The 18859-nt window shown below is 36.6% G+C and overlaps 1 protein-coding gene across 1 annotated transcript; it reads left to right on the top strand.

The window, feature by feature from the left end:
- Nucleotides 1-635: 635 nt before the first annotated feature.
- gnrhr4 (gonadotropin releasing hormone receptor 4) lies at nucleotides 636-8019 on the top strand. The gene is made up of 3 exons (XM_058751361.1): nucleotides 636-1310; nucleotides 3892-4096; nucleotides 4951-8019. The coding sequence occupies exons 1-3, from the start codon at nucleotides 762-764 to the stop codon at nucleotides 5415-5417; spliced, it is 1221 nt and encodes a 406-aa protein (XP_058607344.1). The 5' UTR covers nucleotides 636-761; the 3' UTR covers nucleotides 5418-8019.
- The last annotated feature ends 10840 nt before the right edge of the window (nucleotides 8020-18859 follow it).

Below are 18859 nucleotides of genomic sequence, written 5' to 3' on the forward strand. Positions count from 1 at the left end.
ACAGGTGTCTTGTTGGATGACAACTACTCATCTGTCTGGACAAGTGATTGAGAAGAGCCATTTGTATTTGAAGATCGGATTTTAGAAATAATGGATGATACGAATTGACCAAGGTTTATAAGTCACTGAGATGTACAAACAACTACTTATTTCAAGGTCATTGGAATTCTTCTAATGCTCTAAGCGATCGTTCCGGGAGAAGTGTATCAGGTAAGACTGAAAATTATTTTAATTTGAATAAAGACATTAAAATACACAGGTGACTGTTGAATGAGTAGATTAACCCGTTTGAGAGTTTTAATGCATATTATACAAACAATTAGCCTACAAAGATAGGACAAGTAACACACTGAATTAAACGTGAACAACTGAATTAAACGCAGAACAACTGAAATGGTAGGCTACCTTCTTGTAAAACGTACTTCAAAAAGTCGTTTTATAATGTAGCCTACATGATCGTAGTGTTTTAGCATTTAAAGATCAGTCATTCAACTTGCATTATAATGATACATTTGTTTTCATCCATAAAATTATTCTTTTTTTTTTTTTTTTTTGTATTTGTGAAATGCATCAGACTGTCTACAAACACTTAATGACCAGACTGACGTCTTAATTTTTTTAGATCCCGCTCTAGTACTATCAACTAAAGGAGCTTTTCCAGGTACTATCTCCTCCCCAGATCATGATGAATCGTCTGTGAGCCTCGTTGTGCAGCAGGTAGCCGAGCGAATGCAGCAAGCACACGCTTTCGCTCTTCAGTGATGAATGACAGCTCTCCAACATCTGAGAACATCATGTTTCACCAGCTGACTGCAGATGCTCTGAACGGTAGCTGTGACTACACCTTGCCCACGTGTAACAATAGCACAGGTGAAGCGGCATTGCAGCTGCCCACTTTTTCCATGGCAGCAAAAGTGAGGGTGATAATTACCTTCACTCTTTGCGCAGTGTCAGCTGTGTGTAACCTCTCCGTGTTGTGGGCTGCCAGCACTAACAACAAGCGCAAATCTCATGTAAGAATTTTAATCATGAATCTCACTGTTGCTGACCTGCTTGTGACTTTCATCGTGATGCCAGTGGATGCGGCTTGGAACATCACGGTTCAGTGGTTGGCAGGGGATCTGGCTTGCAGATTGCTAATGTTTCTGAAGCTTGTGGCGATGTACTCCTGTGCGTTCGTGACTGTGGTCATAAGCCTGGACAGGCAGTCGGCCATTCTCAACCCTCTGGCCATCAATAAGGCTAAGAAGAAGAACAAAATAATGCTGAGCGTGGCCTGGGTGATGAGTGTTGTTCTCTCTGTCCCTCAGGTGAGGAGCTGCTTGAGTGATTTTTCATGTTTTTCATGGTGTCTTATCTCTGTATGCTACATTACTTGAATTCACCAGGACCCCCAGAGTCTGGCGTAACACCCTGAATCAAGTAGAGAGATCAAAATGAAAACGACAGGAGGTTTATCGACTTGCCTTCTTGGGCTCAGACCTGAAATATTCACATTTTTCATTTTTTTATCTCATTTAAACCACAAATTCATTCACTTTAAATGGAAAATGTATTTGACAAGTGTGCCATACAGTTTTTAAAATAGAAAATGAAAATCCTGTCATCACTGATGCAAAATCGAATCCACGTCAGACGGTTGGGTTGAAGGAATATGCAAATTTAATTTTCAAAAAGGAGAACTGTAAATCATAACTTGAAAATGAAACATTACATTTTAATAATCATATGCTATGACAGTGTCTTACAAATTAACTGTTAATACAAGTTTAGTTAAGACCCATTATAAGTCAAACCGAACATATTTAGAACCATCTGAAAAGATTAAAATCAATCTGTAATTAATAAAAAATAATCTGGAATGTATAAAGACCACCTGGAAGGAATAGCAAAAATCTGAAGAGAATAAAAACCTTCATAAAAGATCTTAAGTTTGAGGTGCACCCCGAACAGTTATAGAGTGAAGCCAAAAAGAGAAGTAGAGAGGAGAATGAAAGGAAAGAGAGAATAAAGAGGGGTGCAGTACATTCTCTTTTTATACCCTTGCAAGATCAGATATGCTGATTAAGTATACAAAAGGCCAATGTGCTAAGCAAAGCTGTTTCTATGCATTAGAGGGGCAGAACAACTCTGTTCTTCATCAAATGTAACATGTTCCAAAGTTCAGACATGACCTAATACATGTGACATTCAAGTAAGATTAGATTGTGGTTTCTCACCCCTTCATGTACCAAAATGATATCTCTTTTAGTAACTCAGACATCCTGCAAGCCTGACAACTGTTCTTCCATCAGATAGCAAGAGTACAAAAGGGTACACATGAAATCATCATGAAAGACATTCTTAGTGAACCCTTTGTGTCCCTAACACAAAGGTATCATATATCATTGCATGGACTGCTATGGTACTACTACTGCTATTTTATGGTTATATTTCTTGTAATTTTGGAACTTGATCATCTCAATCACCATTTGATTTCATAATTCTGTATGGAAAAAAAGCAGCAGGAACATTCTGCATGCTGTCTCCTTTTGCCTCTCACAGAAGAAGAAAGTCATTACAGCTTTGTAATAATATCAGGGTGAGGAAATGATAACAGAATTTTCACTTTGGGGTGTAAAGTTAAGGTAAAGGGTGTAAAGAGAATTAAAGTAACGTACTACTGTAACATTTTTGTCTTTCAGATCATATCGAAAACCTCATGTTTTAAACCAGTAACTTATTTCATATTCAGTATTCTCCCTAGACCTGTTGTAAAATTAGAATCAGAGCTAGAAAGCGTTGTAAAATTCATAGACGTTAGATTAGTTCAGCAATTACAGTACACACTCTCATCAGCCCTTCAATTTCACCTCAGATTTAACATAACAACTGGCACTTACTGAGACACATTACTCAACATTACACACACACAAAGATAAATTATGCAGTTTGTAAGTCAATCAGATCTTTTTACATTTTACATGTATTCTTAAATGAGCTTCAAATGACCCTCAAACCCAATATTGGAGAAAACGCTGAGACCTTCAGCTACAATAACTGAAATGATAAAGATGAAAGCAGCGGGAATTACTGGAATGAGTGTTAATAAAGAGTTGCTTCTCAATCAGAGGAGGCATGCGCATTTCAAAACACTCTGCAGTTGAAGTAATAAATGCAGAGACCTCTTTATTTTAAAATCAGTGTGCTTCCAAGTTTAGAGGAGGCTGATGATGGGTCAGTCAGGTAAAAGAATGAGGGTATATTACAAGCACCAAAACTCCACAGTATAACACATTGTTATGACATAGCAGATTGTGCTTAAATTAGGTCATTTCAGACTGATATGGTAGAAGATACAAGGTCACAACAGGTTATAGTGGATATTTTGTTGTCATTTGTTTATCCATTTGTTTTTGTGATTCATTTCTGAGGCATAAACAGACAGATGGCTTCAGTCTGCATGTCACCATTGGCTCTGCCAGTCTTCATTTGCCATTTGGGAATCTCCTTGTCATAGTTAGAATATGTAGTCTGGCATCATAATATTTATGAAATGTTCTGCAAAAGACTGATCCTGGGAACACTGAGCCTTTTGCTGAGGGGGATATACGCCACATCTGATTTGCACAGCTGACAGTGTTCACTTGAATAGTTGACTGTAGATGTGTATAACATTTAGCATTTAACAGTCACTTAGAGTTCAGGGCTGAAAAGGCACAATTAGTCATTAAACAGACTTGTCTACATTTTTGATTACCTCAGGGTGAATAAATATAAAGCAAATTTTCATATTTTTGGGGTGAACTAGACATTTAAAGGTTTGTTTATATTAGGCATTTTGAATGTATTTAATGGTATTTAAAAAGTAGTTTTGCTCGTAATCTGCTGACCTGTTGAATTCCCCAACAGATGTTCCTGTTTCACAATGTGACCATCACGGTGCCAGCCAATTTCACTCAGTGCACTACTCGAGGGAGCTTTGTCAAACACTGGCAGGAGACCATCTACAATATGTTTACTTTCATTTGCCTCTTCCTGATTCCTCTGGCCATCATGATCTGCTGCTACACAAGGATCTTGGTGGAGATCTCTCAAAGGATGACCAAAGGAAACAGTAGGTGGCGTTTAATTTGAAACGAGGCTAATGTTACATACAATATCAATGAGTCCTATTAGCATATGAATCAGCATGTTCAAAATATTAAACTTGAAGTGAATTGTCATGTTTCGATTATTAAAATGTAGATGCACCCTAATTCAGGGTTTTCGAATATTGACCAATATTCTGCTAAAATAAAGGCTTGAGGATTTGAAATGTTCAAAATTCCTGAAAGTGAAGAATTTAAGATATAAATATTTATATTGTAACTTGTATTATTCTAATTATTACAACTACAAGTTTACTTACATACTTGAGAACCGTAAACATATCATCAAATTATTGAAATATTAACTTAAAATCTCAAGGTAGCCTACTTCAAATAAATATTTTATGTCAAGAGGGTTTGATGACAAAAAAGTTTGGGAACTCCTGCCCTGATTAAATATTCCTCCAGTCAAAGTAGATAAATCTTTCAGTGTGAACCAATTTAATAGTTGAACCGACTCAACAGAATCATTTTAAAAGAATGAATAATTCATGAATCTGACATCACTTTTAGGTCACGCTCTACACTTAAAATAACAATGAATTAAGTAAAACGTAAGTTTCCCAAACTGAAATTGCTAAAAAAAAAAAAAGTCAATAGAGTACAGATATTTAAAAATTTGGACTTTCATTATAAGAAGTCACGAATTACAGTTGAAAAATTCTTTAGAATAGAAATGAAATGAAAGTCATATAGGCTTTAAATGACTTGAGGGTGAATAAATGATGGTAAACTATCCCTTTAAATACTGTAGTGAAGTAAAATACTTAACTAAAAATGATATTTTCACTGCAAATTTATACTCTTCTTGCTTTTACAGTATCATCAAAGGAAGTCCACTTACGGCGTTCCAACAGCAACATCCCAAAGGCCCGTATGAGGACTTTAAAAATGAGCATAGTTATAGTGACCTCTTTCATAGTTTGCTGGACGCCGTACTACTTGCTGGGTCTCTGGTACTGGTTCCTTCCTGAGGATTTAGAAGAGACTGTTTCTCACTCACTCACTCACATACTGTTTATTTTTGGACTCTTCAATGCGATTCTGGATCCCATCACTTATGGCCTCTTTACCATCCATTTCCGTAAAGGACTGAAGCGCTACTGTCGCAACGCAGTGGTACTCACAGAGTCAGAGAATAATTCCATCTTGACGGGCTCATTGAAATGCTCACCATCCCCGTTTCGCATGAAAAGAGTGACCCAGACCGGTCCAGGAGCTGACCCGGAGCAGAATGCGGTGAGTGGGGAAGATAAGAAGCCAGCTGACAGTGAAAACAAGGAATAGTGGCAACCCTACCAATCCAGCCTTGAAAGTGTCATTTGATTAAAGATACGGATGTGACAAGACAGGCCCTGTACTGGCAGTCTAGCTGCTCGCAAGAACAATGAGACAACAACACACTCCTGCCTGTTCTCCTCAACCGTGTTAGACAGATTCCAATTGAGCCCAAGTGTGTCACATCTTTTGATTAATTCGCTGATGAGCTGCCTCAATTACTCAGTTATATTTAATACCCATCTATTTTCCTGATACAGGTGATTAAGTTTTGTAATCATTTGCTCTTTACTAAATACGCCAATCACACTGCAGATTAATTAGACCATTTCTACTTGTGGCTTTTGTTGAAAATGTCATTTACATCAAGGGTTTTTTACATCTCATCTGCAGCATCTCCACCTGCTATCACAAAGGGCATCGCTCTTGAATTACTGAAGACATTTGTTTCATCTACAAACAAATAAGATGTGTGGATTTAGCGTTTTGAGATATTACAAAAGCAAATTCATGTACACTTGTTCTTGAATAATTGCCTGGTGTTAATTGGAAGCGTTCAGTCGTATCTTTTGAGGAATCCTAACCCAGACCCTTGGGATGCTATCGTTTAAGGTGTAGACTTTTTATTGGATGGATTCAGAAACACTAACCAGCCACAAGAGATCTTGCATTTGAAGTGTGTGCTAGTATTACTGGGCAGTCTGAACTCATTAGAATCTGTATTTATGGTGTATACACATACATTTTTTGTATATTTGGATGTAGGCTGAAATGAAAATACAATATGGATGTACTGACAGCATCAAAAATGTGAACATGTTTAATTGTAAAAATCTTTATGAATCCTTTATATTTAGGTTTTATAAAATGTATATTTACGGGACATTTTATAATTATACATATTTTGAAGCCCACTCGTACCATAAACCTAACCACTATTCAACAATATAGAAATGTAGACAGATAAATGCATAGCGACAGTCATTATACCTCAATATACCGTTCAAAAGTTTGATACTTTTATTCAGCAAGAATTAAACTGGCCAAAATGACAGTAAAAAGAGAAAAACTTCTAATACTGCAAAAGATTTCATTTAAATGCTGTTCTTCCTACTCATCAAAAAAATACATCCCAAAAAAGAACATTAAGCAGCAATGGTACTTGAGCTCCAAGTCAGCATATTAGAATGATTTCTGAAGAATCATTGAAAACTGGAGCAATGGCTGCTGAAAATTCAGCAAAAATAAATATAAAAAATTAAATAAATTAAAATTGTAATAATATTTTGCAATATTAGTTTTCACTGTATTTTTGATCAAATAAATGCAGCCTTGGTGAGTATAAGAGACTACTTTTAAATACGAGAAAAAAATCTTGTTGGAACGATAATGTGTATATTGTTTAATCGTCCTAGAAAATCCTTCAAAATTAGAATACAGCACCAGACTTTGCACAGAAAAGAATACAGAGGTAAATACAAATGAATAAACCAATTCACTTAATATTTGATCAGTTTAAAAGGACTTAGTATCTCTTTTCATATATAGAAAGCTTGCATTTTGCATGCTGTCAATACTTCAATAATGTACATTTGAATGTCTACACAAACATACATAAATAAACTGTATGTGTGCCAGAACCACACTTTACATTATAAATACCAACACATTTATGAAGTGACATTGCGCTGAGGCCAACACCATACCATCATTCCTTGCAATTACAACAAACTATTTAGCTTTAAAATGATATTTGATTGACGCATGAGTATGTGTTTACATCATACTTCTCAGGGAAGGTGCTTCTTTTGTCACAGGGTATTGAAGTCCAACTGGAGACTGACAAACTGTAAAGCTTTCCTCATCTTCATGTCAGGTGAATAATATCATCTCTGTTGATGTGACGTTACGTGCTCTGACAGTGCTCTATAATCAACAGAACCATGATCGTTTCTGTGTGATCAAGTGTGTATTTCTGAGAGAGTCATGTGACATCCACTAGTTGTGCTTCTTGTGTTTGCTGTGTCACTACAGGGTGTACTTAGGCCTTAATGACCTAGATTTTCAACTTCAGTAAATGTAATAGCCCTGCGAGAAAGTGTACCGAGGAAGAAAATGAAAGGGGAGGGAGTCTTTTCTGTCAGTCTGTCATGGGTGAAGAGAATTTATATCTATACACTTGCGTATGTATGTACATATAGCATCTAGCCATTAAGTGAACCACAGCTGCACTTTAATGTTCTCAGTTGGAAACATTACATACGCATTGAGGCTACAACAGTGCTTGATGGTTCTGCAGCAGGGTTTAAAATGTGTTTAGGTATTGTCTGCCTGATTTTCTCATTCTCATTCTATCCATTATATATACTTGCTGAAGAGAAGGATTAAGAGATTACATGGAGAAAACAACATTACTGCATCATGATGTGAATATGATATGGTATTTATATGACATTAATCTAACAAAAATGTGGCAACGTTAACACCTTATTTAAATGCATGATGTGTTTATGAGAAATAGAAGAAAGGTAAAGCTGTTCTTTTCTTTTGTTGTGCATGATATATGATTATATTGTATTGCGTTTCCTTATGTTGTATGTTCTGGGTTATGTGGAGCAGTAATAAACATATTACGTTCATTTACCTAATTTATCCACAACTTGTTGAATATTAATGATAAATGTGTAAACAGTCTTAAAATAATTTCAAACCATTCTGTTGTGGCTTGTAATAAATTTGCAAACCACATTAATGGCAATTATCATGTTCCTGAGAATACATAAATCAAGCCAAGTGAAACCCAAAAAGCTGAGAAGAAACCTACAACTGCAAAAGCATACATTTTGTTTCTTTCATTGTTCAAGCACATTCACTCTTTTACACTTTGTTCAAGGTTCTTCAAGATGCTGCTTTCTTTGCAGCATATTAGCCATGAACACCTTTTTTTTTTTTTTTTTTGGCTGTAATGGGCTCTTGAGTTGGTTTCATGGTTCTTTTATAATCCCCATCAAATCACTGATTTTAACCCTTTAAGTGCCCCTATTATGCCTTTTTGAATATTACCTTTCATGCAGTGTGTCATGTTAGCTGTATGTGAACATAAAATATCTGAAAAGTTGACAGTGCAAGATAAATAAAGTTATTGTCTATCAAAAAAAAAAAAAAAAAATCGCCTAGATGAGTCATCAATAATTCGAATCTTATTCTGTTACCGGTCGTAACAGAATAAGATTCGAATTCCTGACGACTCGTTTAGGAGATTGCGAGCCGACTTTTTTTTTTTTTAACTTAATTTACGGCTGTACATCGCGAAGTATACATTTGCATAATGTGCGCCCATGGGCTGTCATTCCCGCTGTACGCGGTAGACCAATCACAAAGGACTGCGCCATCTGTCCAATCACAGCAATGAGGGCTCACGGAAAGGAGGGGTTTAGAGAGACTTCTTAGGAGACTCATAAGACAATATTATCAACCATAAAAATGACATAGGGGCACTTTAAAACTCATCTTTGATAACCAAAATGACATACTTAACCATTTCTCCCCTGGGATGTCTTAAAATGGCTTGAATATAACTCTACACCTTTACCTCTTTTAGTGTATTTGTTTTGTAGTCAGCAGTACACACATAACACAATACAGACTTGTGTTAAATTCCTTAAATCCACACTATCTTGTCTTTCACTCGGTTAACTGAAATAGTAAATGATACACAATGGCAAGTGGCAATATAAGATTAATTCAGCCATATCCAGATACTGATTCTGAATAACAAGACGGAAGAGTGAATTATGTGTCGATTTATTAGAATGGTAATGCATTTTATGTATTGCTCTCTACAACATTGAACACGTAATGGTAATTAATACCATTAGCCTTTGACTTGACTATGTTATCAAACATCTAATAATGTGTTGCTAATGTTATGCAAACCTTGTTTTATTATTATTAAAAATTAAGAATTTTCATTATAGGTTTTATGGTTTCTTCAGCAGCACATTTGTCCTGAAAAACTAGAAAATAAATCTAAAAAAAACAAAACTGTTTGGTTCAAACTAGAACCTTAACATTTATAGCTGAAAATGAGTCAAAAAAAAAAAAAAACAAGTGCCCAAGGCTTTTGTGTTCATGTGATATCAATAGGCAAGTGTGTCCTGAAGCTTTGTTCAGTGACGGTATGAGTAACGACTGAGAGCTGTGCTTTAACAGTGTAAATCCGTATTGTTGACGCAGCTGATATAGATCATTTTTCATTACTGAAAAGAAAAAAAGGCATGAAAGGTCAATGGAAATGTGCAACCAATGGACACCCAACTGCCATAGAATTTTGGATGGCAACATCTCATATTAAACCCGAATAGAGCATTCAGTCTTTTAATTTAAAAGGGCAAGATGAATTTACAAAACATATTACACCATCAAAACCATGCATATCCATAATATTAAAAGAAATACATCCTGAACCTCTACTGAATATCACAAACGTATCTGGCATTTTCTCAGAACCATATATAAGCAAACTATATAGTGATTTTTTGCTAATTTGTAAGTCAATGTGGATAAATGCATCAGCTAAAATGGGCTAAAAATACAACAGAATACAATAAGCCAATTTTGTCCTCATCTTGTCCTCATATTTTGAAAGGAGTTTTTCCGTACCACCTTGTACAGCGGGGTTTGTAAGGTAACTTTCTTTGCAAAGCTGCTTTCGAGCTGTTTGTATTGTGAAAGCACCATACAAAAATCTTAAATTGAAAGGAATTATTGATTCTTCCCATGACCTCTCTTCCAGGACAGACATTTCTGCACATAAAACTAGCAGCAGCTATAGAGTTGATGTTAAGGGGCAAACTTCTAAAACATGAAATAACTTCAAATTCAGCAGAGAACAATCAAATTCATTATTCATCAAATCAACAAAGCCTTATCAAAATGGATAGTACAGGCTTAGAAATCTTGGATTAGATCATGTTAGATCATATTTGTGAAAAAATGACTGTTTTTCTTCTCACTATCAAATGCCAAATACTCTTAATTATAGAATGACCCAGATACAGATGGTTTTTAAGTTGGTCTTGGTGTGAAGCCTTTGAAGGTGTCCTTTAGGAAGGGTTCACACAGATTGCAACTTACTTGATATAAGAAACCATTCGACTAAAGTTTAGCAATGTGCATGGACATATGTAGCCTTTATCTGTACTTCTTTTAAGAAGGGCATTCTCATTATTGCACTTCATTGAAGAGCTCTTATGGCCAAATAAAAGCATCACATTAAGCTAAGAAAGTATGCTGAAAAATGAAAACAGAATTGGAGAGGATAAAACAGATTTGATATGGCTCTATGTCTGTGCTGTCCTTTCCTCTGTACTCCTGCACATTTCAGATGACAGAAGATCAACTGGACACATAAACCAAGGAAAAGACTCTGTCCACAAACAGAAGGTGAATAGCTGGTGCACACACAACAACATCTTAAAAGCTCTGAGCCTGAAAACCATTGAGGTCATTGTAGATTTCAGGAGGGACCCTTATATTCAGACCATCTTGACATCGATAGCTTGATTGTCACGTATATTAAGTCTTTCAATTACCAGGGGATTGTAATTTAACCGAATGCGAACTCCAACTGGAAGGAAGGATGGCACAACCTAAGATTTAGGTTCTGTCACTTGTCGAAAAAATTCGATCTATTGTAGGATTTAGTGGCCTAGTGTACCTCATCCTGTCATTGACAAGACTGCTTTCCTGTTGCTTTTCAGTCAACTAGAAACTCTATCATTTCAGTTCCAGAAAGTAAGCAATACATAATTTTAAAAATGAACATTTTATGTAGCCAATGTATACAAATATATGCAAATACACAAATATTATTCAAAAGTTTGAGGGCAGTCAGATAATTAATAAAAATAAAATATATAATAAATAAAAAACATATATATGTATATAATATATAATAATAAAATATATATATATATAATAAAATAAATAAATAAATAATATAATATAATATAATGTATATATATATATATATATATATATATATATATATACACACACACATACTTGAATTTGTGGTTTACGGGACTCTCCATAGGCATAATAGTTTTTATACTGTACAAACCGTATTTTCTATTGCCCTACACCTAAACCTACCCCTTACAGGAAACTACTGGCAATTTTTGAATTTCATAAAACACCATTTAGTATGTTTTTTAAGCCTTTTCTTTTACGGGGACACAGGAAGTGTCCTCATAAACCATGTTTACGTTGTAGTACCCATGTCATTATTCACATTTGTGTCCTCGTAAACCATATATACCAGTACACACACACACGCACGCACACACACAACTTTATTAATCAGCCCAACACCCATCACATTCAATACTTGGAGCAAGTGGCCGATTTATCCTACCTATCACTTTTCTCATCACCTTGGGCTCAAAGGATAAGGATGCCATCTGATGCAGGGGTTTGTTTGTAAGGACACTTGAAAAGAAAGAAAAAATCCTGGGGAAATTATGAATATAGCGTTCTAAAAATGACTCAACAGAACTAAAATGAAGAAAACCTCCAAACTTAGATTCATTTAATTCTTTGAAAATTGGTTATGGTAATCATTTAAAGACAAAGTGTTTTTCAGCCAAGTGGTAGAGCACTAGGAAAAGTAGTGCTACCTTTTTAAACCTTTGTTCATTGTTCTTGTCAAATATTTAAGGCAAAGTCTGTCCTGAGGCATGTTCTTTGATCTTTTTTTTTTTTTTTCACAGCAGATGAACCTGTGATATTGTCTTTTATTTTCAGGAGGAGGAGTTACAAATGAGGGTCATGCAAGAAGAGACGACTCGGTTATGAAAGTAATCCTCGTTCCCTGATGGCGGAAATAGAGACCTTACGTTGTGACAACATTAGGGGTTTACTTGGGAGCCCCAATCATCTCTGAGTTTAAATGAAAACGCCAAATGAAAGTTGGTTAGTGCATTTTGCATGCCGAGCCACTCCCATACATGCGGGTGTATATTGCAACTAGTGTTGTCACGGTACCAAAATTTCAGTATTCGGTACCGATACCAGTAAAAATCCACGGTTCTCGGTACCAATTTCGGTACCACATGCTAATTAAAAACACACTATTTTTAATAATAGTCAAACAAAAATAAAATTTACAAAAATCAATGCCATTCTTCATACTTATTTAAATTGTGTTTCAAGTTTTTCCGCAAGTAATAAAAGTATGAAAAACAGTAAACAGTAAAGTTTCACCCAAATTTAATTTGTCTTTTAATTAATGAAATTTAAACATTTTATTTTTTGGGTAAATAAAGGGGATTTACTATTAAAATTAAAATATGGAAGAAATATTGTGTGATTATTTCTTTAAATATATATATATATATTTTTTTTTTTTCATCAACAGTAGTAATAGTATCACATACATTCTACTAAATAATAGTAATATATTTTTTGCACAATGTCTTTAAGATAAACTTTTATTTTGACGGGTTGCCGTGAATACCTTTAAATTTCTGTGTGTAGCTATATGATATGAAGCTGGTTTTACTCAAATGGAACGGTAGAATACTCGTGAAGGGACTCTCAGAGCAGTTCTGTAGATGTTGTTTATGTATTTATGTCTTCATTGAGACGGCAGATGATGAAATCACCGCGAGCGTCGCGCGCTTCAGTGTAAAAAAAAAAAAACGCGCGTCCCAGCTAACACAGTTACGTCGTGACGACGTAACTGGACCGGACCATATACGTCGCAGCGACGTACCAAATAACGTTCCTGCGACGTAACTTTGTGATTCCCATATTCGTCGTGGCGACGTTATAGTGGTACGTCGCTGGAACGTGCTGAGAACGTCCTAACGACCAAACCGGCACGTCGTGAGGACGTCACTCTACCGTACCATATTGGTCGCAGCGACGTACCAAATAACGTACCAGCGACGTAACTTTGTGATTCCCATATTCGTCGTGGCGACGTTATAGTGGTACGTCGCTGGAACGTACTGAGAACGTCCTAACGACCAAACTGGCACGTCGTGAGGACGTGACAGTACCGGATCATATTGGTCGCAGCAACGTACCAAGTATGTCCTAAGGACTAAAATACCACATTCATTTTTAAAAAAAAATATTTACACCTCACCTTTAGTCCGGGTCCTGAGAATGTGTTCCGACCATTACCTTGAAATACATATAGAACTAATAAACTCATATTTGGTGCAAAAAAGAAACCTTATAAAATCTAACAGTAATTTAATTATAAGGGGATTTATAGTAAATACATTCATTATATACATGCAGTGCAAACCAATTCAAAAACATTCAATTCTAATAGAAAATAGACAAAAACACAATGCATTCATTCATGAATCAACATTTATTCAGTGCTACTTTCTACAAATACTAAACCAAAACATTCTGAACATTACAACTGTTCTTTAACCATTTAGTGTTACCAATCATGAGCACAAAAAACTGACCACATCAATTCATAGATTGCTATGCCATATAATCAACTGAGAAAGTTTGTGTCTCATTAAGGGTGGGCATAGTTAAATAATGATGTTGTCAGTGAAAATTATCAATAATTATCAGTACTCTTATTGATACAACTCCCTTAATTTGGTGCAAAAAAATAAAGACATGATAAAAAGATATGAAACAATTCAGTAGATACTTCATTAATATCTGGTGCTGATGTGCTTTAATACTGCTTCACTATCAGAAGATAAACCTAAACAATATTACAATTACCAAAGAACCATAGTTCTTGGGCTTCTCAGAAGATAAAAGAAATAAAGAAAATAACATTCATAAAGAGTAAAGATATGTAAAATGAACAATATAAAGATTTCTAGCATCACTCCTGTATAATTTGGCCCACCCCAAAAATCACAAACAGTTTTTGTTTAGGAAAATGAGCGTGTTGACTTTCTCTGGAGAATGTGTGATCTCTGATTACTGACTGTGGAGAAGACTCTTTCAGACAGTGCTGAGGAGGCAGAGTTAGGTGCTGGACGGCTGTGAGAGACGAGGAAGAGTGTCGTTCTTACCCCAGCAGCAGAAGACAGGCTCTTCTGAGGGAAGGACAGGAGGGAGACTCTTCACTCTTCATCTCATCATGGAGGGTTGATGTAGTGTTTTGCTGTAGAACAAGGCTCCTCCTCAGCACTTGGTCTTCCTCAGCAGAGAGCTCCTTTAGTGCAGAGTCAGAGACTCCAGATTCCTTGCAAACTGGAATCTTTTAATAAAATGTACCATATTATTGTAGTCAGGTTTATTGTTTTTATTATAACACATGACAAAGGTATGAGAAAATTATGTTAAAGGTGTTCTTCCTTCTCTTCGCCGTCCTGAGCCTGCACTGTCAATATCCTTCTCTGGCAGCTGAAAGGGAGGATATCATCGTGTTAATGTTGCTAATGTATGAACACAACCAGTCAAAAATCTGGAATCTTTATGGGTTTTTTAAAAATGTTTTTCAAAAGAAATCTCTTCTGCTATATTAACAGTTTTCATACCCTTTTTCTAATACACTTTAAAATGTATTTCATTCCTGTGAGGCAAAGCTGAATTTTTCAGTAGCCTTTACAGTGTCACATGATCACTCTCATATATTGATTTGCTGCTTAAGAAACATTTCTGATTATTATCAATCAGTGCATTTACATGCACCTAATCGCATTATTGCCTCTCTGACCAAAGTGTGCATGTGCTCGTGACGTACTTGAATGATGTGACACGCACCTGCAGGGGTGCGTTTCCCAAAAGCATCGATAGCTAACTATGGTCGTTAGTTCCACTGAACTCTATTGGTAACTATGGAACTTGTTGCTTTTGGGAAACGCACCTCAGATTAGAAACGATGGGAAAGAAAGCTTTGCATTTCTGGAGAGCCGAATCACTAAACTCTGTCAGCACACCAGTCTCTGCTCCTCACCCTCATCCAGCGCAGGCAAACCCAGCTGAAGTGACACTGCCATCACTTTGCTATGGTGGCGAAAATGTATGGAATACAAACATGTTTTGCATTAGACAAATTAAAACAGCGGCCAGTAACACACCTACTCAGTAACACACCTATTTGTGCTGAGCAGTGGGGTTATGTTATGTGAATAATGGTGGTAAAAAAATAAACAACTCAAATAATACGAATAATGGAAATTGCATATAAACGGGAGTGAAGAGCTTTGCTCTTGACATGTAAACATCATAATGTGATTAAGTCCTTACTCTGATTATTGGAAATAATCACATTATTTGTGCACATGTAAACGTAGTCTAGAAACAGTTGTGCTCCTTAATATGTGTAAATCGTGATATATTATAAAATAATCATGAAGAAAAATAAGTTCAAAACATAAAAAAAAAATTTTTTTTAAAAATTAAATCAAATCTTTTGTAATATAATAAGTATTTTCTATCAGTTTAATTCAATTTTATGCATCCTTGCTATTAATGTCTTCCCAAAGAAAAAAAAAGAAAAAATCTTAAGTCACTCCAACCTTTTGAACCGTCGTGTAGACCAGTGTTTCCCAACCAGTGTGCCGTGACAGGTCAGGTGTGCCATGGAAGATTATCAAAAACTTCCTTCTCTATTATATTTCGTTGTTATTATTTTAAATCAGCGCAATTGGTCGTCGTTATCATTAACAACAAGAGAAACTGAGTGCCCATATATCTACAATAAACTTTATAACCTGCAAACTGATGAAAACGTGATGCTATTAATTTACTGCCTCAGATGCAGCCGGTCTAATGATGGAGAAAACACAGATCTCTGTCAATCGCTCGTCAAAAACCTTGTTAACTCCATTTGAGTATGATTTTCAGAAATTAAGTGCAAGTGTCTGATCATATATAAAGCCAAAATACCAACTCTAATGACGCAATGTTTAATTGAGAAAAAAAAAAACTTTTCCCCTTTGTTTTTTTTCATTTTTAAAGTACTTAGTGGTGTGCCATGGGATTTTTTACAGGTCAAAACTGTGCAGCGGCAGAAATAATTTTGGGAAACACTGGTGTAGACAAAAATATTGGGCAGCACAACTATTTTCAACACTGAAAATAATCATAAATGTTTCTTGTGCAGCAAATCAGCATATTAGAATGATTTCTGAAGGATCATGTGACACTAAAGACTGGAGTAATGATGTTGAAATTTAGGCCAACTCCAATATTTTTTAAACATTTAAAAATGACCAGGAGTTCGGGAGGTGCTCATAAAGGCAGTGGTTTACAATTGTGGTCCTGGGGACCCATGGCACTGCACACTTCGTATATCTCTCTTGTTAAACGCACTTGATTCAGATAATCAGCTCCTTAGGAAAGAGCTCCATGAACTAAACTAAGCTTGTGTCAGTAAAGAGAGATGTATAAAATGTGCAGTGCTGCTGTGTGTCCCCAGGTCCAGAATTGAAAACCACTATCATAAGGTACTCTGCTCAGTTCGTAATTTTTCTCATAACAAGACCATATGAAGTATATTATTATTATTATTATTATTATATAGGAATATTATTAAAAAGGTTATTAATGTTAGCCTAATAATTTTTATCAGGATTTATTATTATCGAATTTAGTCCTCCAATGTCACTGTTTTAAAACATTAAGCCACATTAAGCGTTTTAGAATGTCCCAAAACCGTGCTTCGAAATAAGCACTGACTGTATTACTTTGAGTGCAAGTTCAAAATAAAACTCTATGAACCGCTCCATTGTGAACATACGAGCTGTAACCACTGCAAGCTGCAAAGTAAACAGGAAGCGTTTGTCCGAACTCAAATGGTTTTGCGAGGGAACGCAAATATCTTTGCGAGAGAACGCAAACCATTTGAAAACTTTTTTTTCTTCCCACCCTGAATTTTTTCCATTCACCTCGAATTTTTCCCACCACAATGTCCTGTAAAGGGCTCCGTATTCATTCACACATACAGAGGCTGTTTCTCAAACGGAAGGCTGCATCCTCCGGAGGTCGCATTTGTAGGCTGCATACGTCATCAAGCCTGGTTTATTTCAGTTGACTGAGCATTACATTTGCGAGTCAAAAGCATATTACAACAATTTACACGTAACTAAGGTCAAATTTATAACCATTAATATACTAAAATAAGATCTTCTTTGTGACGTATGCAGCCTACAAATGCGACCTCCGGAGGATGCAGCCTTCCGTTTGAGAAACGGCCAGAGACTAGCAGAACATGCGGGATTCATATCTGAATCGACTTTTGCGGCTTAATATTTACAGATACTAGTCCATGTCGCGATTTGATTAAAGTGTGACGACCTACTTTTGATTAATTCATCCAAACTTTGACAAATGCCATGACATTCCGTGCTAAACTGTAAACTCCGTTTTTATAACTGGATTCCGAGATTCCGTCCGCGTTTTCTGCATCGCGGAAATCATAGGTCCGTACGCGTCAAGAACCGGGTTCACCGAGTACTCGGTACCACCGGTACTTAAAAAAAACCTGGTACCGTGACGTTTTCATTTTTTTAGTACCGACTTGGTACCGAAGTACCGGGTCTTTTGACAACACTAATTGCAACAGTGTGCATTCACTGATTCAGATTTTATGCTGAGGAGCCGAGAATGTGTCCCAGCTTCAGCGAGTGGTTCAAGGTTGTGGCATAGGGACATAACGTCTCCGTTCCATACATCAGGGAATGAGAGTTATGTACATAACCAAGACGTTCCCTATCTGTCGGTCACTACGAGTTATGTCATGATGAAATTCGGGGTCTATGGAAAGCACCGCAACCTGTACATTATCACACCCTGTAGCGCTGCAATTGCTGACAAGCCATAGAGTGTCAAGGCAAATACAACGCAAAGGTCGTAACCTTCCCAACGCCCTAACGCAAATTTGCTGACCTTGATGCCCGAGGGGACCAAAGGCGAGTACATCACTGCTGGAGATGGCCATGTTGCTGTTCCGTCAACAAAAATTTGTTTCAAAAAAAGGGATTTCAACCTTCAGTGAAAGATTGCTTCAAATCTTTCCGATTGGTTGTTACAGTGGTAACAAAGGTGAGGCGAGCCTACCAAGGGGAAGGTAGCTACGGAGGCCACATCCTACCTGTAGAGAGGTGACATGTGGAGACACTGATATGGACTGAAGTGGCAGTACTACATACGACACAGGTCTCACAGGTCTGACAGTGCAGGTCTGTCAAAGGAAGACACGGGTTTATCAAGAGGAAGAATACACATATGGGATTTGCCTTTAGGGAATCACACCATATGGACACCTAGCCCAGTACAGGCACTGACCAGAGCTAACACCAGTACTGGGCCTAGCGTCACTCAGACTGCTCCGCCAAGTCTGACTGCTGAGGGTGCTGGAGGATGCTCAACTAGGATTCGTCGTCCAGGGAACTCCACTGGAAGAAGAAAGGCGCCCGTATCCCTGTGTGGGGGGGAATGGCGCAGCAAGC

The sequence above is a fragment of the Onychostoma macrolepis genome, chromosome 18, assembly GCF_012432095.1.
Source record: "Onychostoma macrolepis isolate SWU-2019 chromosome 18, ASM1243209v1, whole genome shotgun sequence".
In the NCBI taxonomy this organism is placed as follows: domain Eukaryota; kingdom Metazoa; phylum Chordata; class Actinopteri; order Cypriniformes; family Cyprinidae; genus Onychostoma; species Onychostoma macrolepis.